Consider the following 2798-nt stretch of genomic DNA (forward strand, 5'->3'; position numbering starts at 1 on the left):
ACTGAGCGGGATCACTCGTTACCTTTCTTGGGCAGGAGCTGGACTGCAAGGAAGTAATTTGAAAAAGTCCGACAATCAGGCGTTCATGGAAATAATTCATACTTGAATTAGGCAAACTGTACGTGCAACAGGTGGGTATTATAAATTTAATTTTTTTAATTAGGTTTTGCCGTCACCTTGCCCAAGGCAAGCGCGGAGCTACTACGTGGACTGGAGGATGCTGCGGGATGTCAAGAGGAGGAAACTGGCGTACGAGTACGCGGACGAGAGGCTGCGGATCAACGCCATCCGAAAGAACACCATCCTGCCCAAGGAGCTGCAGGTACCGGGCACCGGCCCCCGCACCGCTCTTACTGCTGTGATGCGCTCTCACACTTCACAGACCCGAGTGGCCGCGCCTGGTCACGAATGCTTTGCCTTTCCCTAATGGATGAGCGCAGAATCACGTTATATGGAGTTGTTACTGCAAGCGCCCAGGCGTCTTCAGAGCCTTCTGCCTTTTGGGGGTGTTTCCAACCATGTATGCGCCTGACTAGAGGTTGTGTGTGTTGGGTTGTGGTTTCTTTTTTTTAAACCAGTGCTTCTCAGGTGAGCAGTGTATGTAACACTACATACGATGAAGTCTGGTATTTTTCCCCTCACAGCTGCCACTAAGATACATTCAGAAAGCTATTTTCCTTATTTCCCATAATATGGGATATTATATGGTTACTTTTATAGTTTCCTAAAAAAGTTTAGATTTTTTTTCTTTTTAAAAAACTCAGAAGACTGATCCATCCAAAACCACCAACTTGTTCACTTAGAAACACTTAATTTTACTTCTTGCCTGAGCTACAAGCATGTAAAAGCTGCATGAGATCTGTGTGTTAGATCTGTTCTTAAAAATGCACGTATTCACTGCCCTGCTCTCAGTCTTCCTTACCGAGCGTTAAAAATACTTGCAAGTATCAGAAATAGACCTGTCTGTATTTAATCTAGCCATGCCTAGTTGTGGCGAGATCATTTCACACTTAAAGTTCCTGGGAGAGAAAGTGTATGAGTTTGCTTTTATATATTGACTTCACCATTCTCTTGGCAAGTTTAGTCTGTGTTGGATGTCCGTACAAAACAAAAAAGAAAAAAAAAAAAAAAGAGGCAACTGGCTTTGCTTTTGGTATTCCTCAGCTGCTTGTGTCACTTTTTGAAGTTACTAAGTCATAGCAGCAGTTAGAATGAAGAAAAAGACTCCAGGAAAGTAACTTTTTCCTTCCCTACAAAATGTTATTTGGGCTCCAAATTTAAAGTCTTAAAAAGTAAGTTACAAGTTTTCTCTGAAAGCATAGGCTACTTTCTGAATAAAATCCTAGGAATTAAATAGGTCAAAAAAAATACTGCAAGTGTTCAGCTGTTCTGGGGAGAGTGTATAGGTAGAGCTATATACAGATAAGACGTGTGACTGGACAAACCCAGTAACTGAAGCATGTTCTGAAGAGAAGTCCTACTGACCTTGCTGTTACTGACATTGAAAGTCACGTTGCTGCTGTCTTGGTACCGCCTGCCTTTGAAGGCAGACATTCCTTCAGAAGACAGCCTTACCCTGTTGCTTTTCAGTGCTCTTGCAACATAATGAGGAGCTTTTGCAGCCCAGCCTCTGACCTTCCTTTTACTTCCAACTATGACTTCCTGCCATGACTGAGCACAGGATTTTTTGAGCCCTTCTGTCCTTCTGAAAATAGCGTATATAGAATGCTGCAGTTAGGGATGCTTACCTAGCCTCAACCGGCTTCCTTTAGGCTGCATTTCCTTGCTGAGCTCACTTGTTCTGACATTTCAATTGCTGCTACCTGGTGCTTCCTGAAAACTGTTGAGCTCTCTTGTACGTAGAAGGACCTTTCTTAAGCCGCCTCGTTAGAACAGACACTTTGACTTCTCCTCTGGCTGTAACTCCTTCCAAAGAATACTATACGAGATCCCTTTTACTGACATCAAAGCACGTTACCTGGGAAGGCAGTTAATAAGGAATATATATATATTTAAGTTCAGCTTACCTTAAAGGACTAGCCCACCCTGCAACAAGGAAAGCCAAGTGGATTTTGCCTAACTATAATTACTGGCATGAGGTTGTTCAGTCTGTGTAATAAGGTTAACTTTGGGGGTCTCCCTGTGGATCATTTCATATTCACTGTTGGGATGCCCAGAAAGAACGGGCTGAGTGAGGAAGACAGGTACAAGTTCCCTATCAAATAGCAAAGCACACTCATGAGGTCGTAGAGAAGCTTGTGGTGGTACCTACTCTACAGCAATAAGCCCCCTCAAAATCCTGGGCAGCACAAATAAACTCTATGCTGTGGTCTTCTGTTTTAGGAAGTGGCTGATAAAGAGATTGCTGACTTGCCCAGGGACAGCTGCCCTGTGAGGATCCGAAATAGGTGTGTCCTGACATCCCGCCCTCGGGGGGTGAAACGTCGCTGGAGGCTCAGCAGAATTGTTTTCCGCCATTTTGCTGACCATGCTCAGATGTCTGGGATACAGCGGGCTATGTGGTAGATCACCCTGTGGATATATGTTCAGGCAAAACGACAAAACAGGCTCAGTTTGTGTGTTTGAATAATTAAAGCAAGACTGTCCTGCCTCGGAGTCCAGCAGCAACACCAAACTAATAAGGGGACGATGAGAAACCACGTTGATTGATGAAACTCGCTTACTGGATTGCAGTGGTATCAGCTGACACGAAGCAGCATAACCACACTAAACTGGTCTGTATGAGAGACAGTTTTATTTGGGGGGCGGGGGGGGGCAGGGAAATCAGTACCTGATGG

General features: G+C 44.3%; 1 protein-coding gene across 1 annotated transcript; it reads left to right on the plus strand.

The window, feature by feature from the left end:
- Nucleotides 1–163: 163 nt before the first annotated feature.
- Nucleotides 164–2577, plus strand: MRPS14 (mitochondrial ribosomal protein S14; the record flags this gene model as incomplete). The annotated part of the gene is made up of 2 exons (XM_009700609.1): nucleotides 164–322; nucleotides 2344–2577. Coding segments are annotated over 2 exons (342 nt in total), but the record flags the coding sequence as incomplete, so codon positions are not given.
- Nucleotides 2578–2798: the final 221 nt, after the last annotated feature.

The sequence above is a fragment of the Cariama cristata genome, unplaced genomic scaffold (genome assembly GCF_000690535.1).
Source record: "Cariama cristata isolate BGI_N322 unplaced genomic scaffold, ASM69053v1 scaffold42075, whole genome shotgun sequence".
NCBI lineage: Eukaryota > Metazoa > Chordata > Aves > Cariamiformes > Cariamidae > Cariama > Cariama cristata.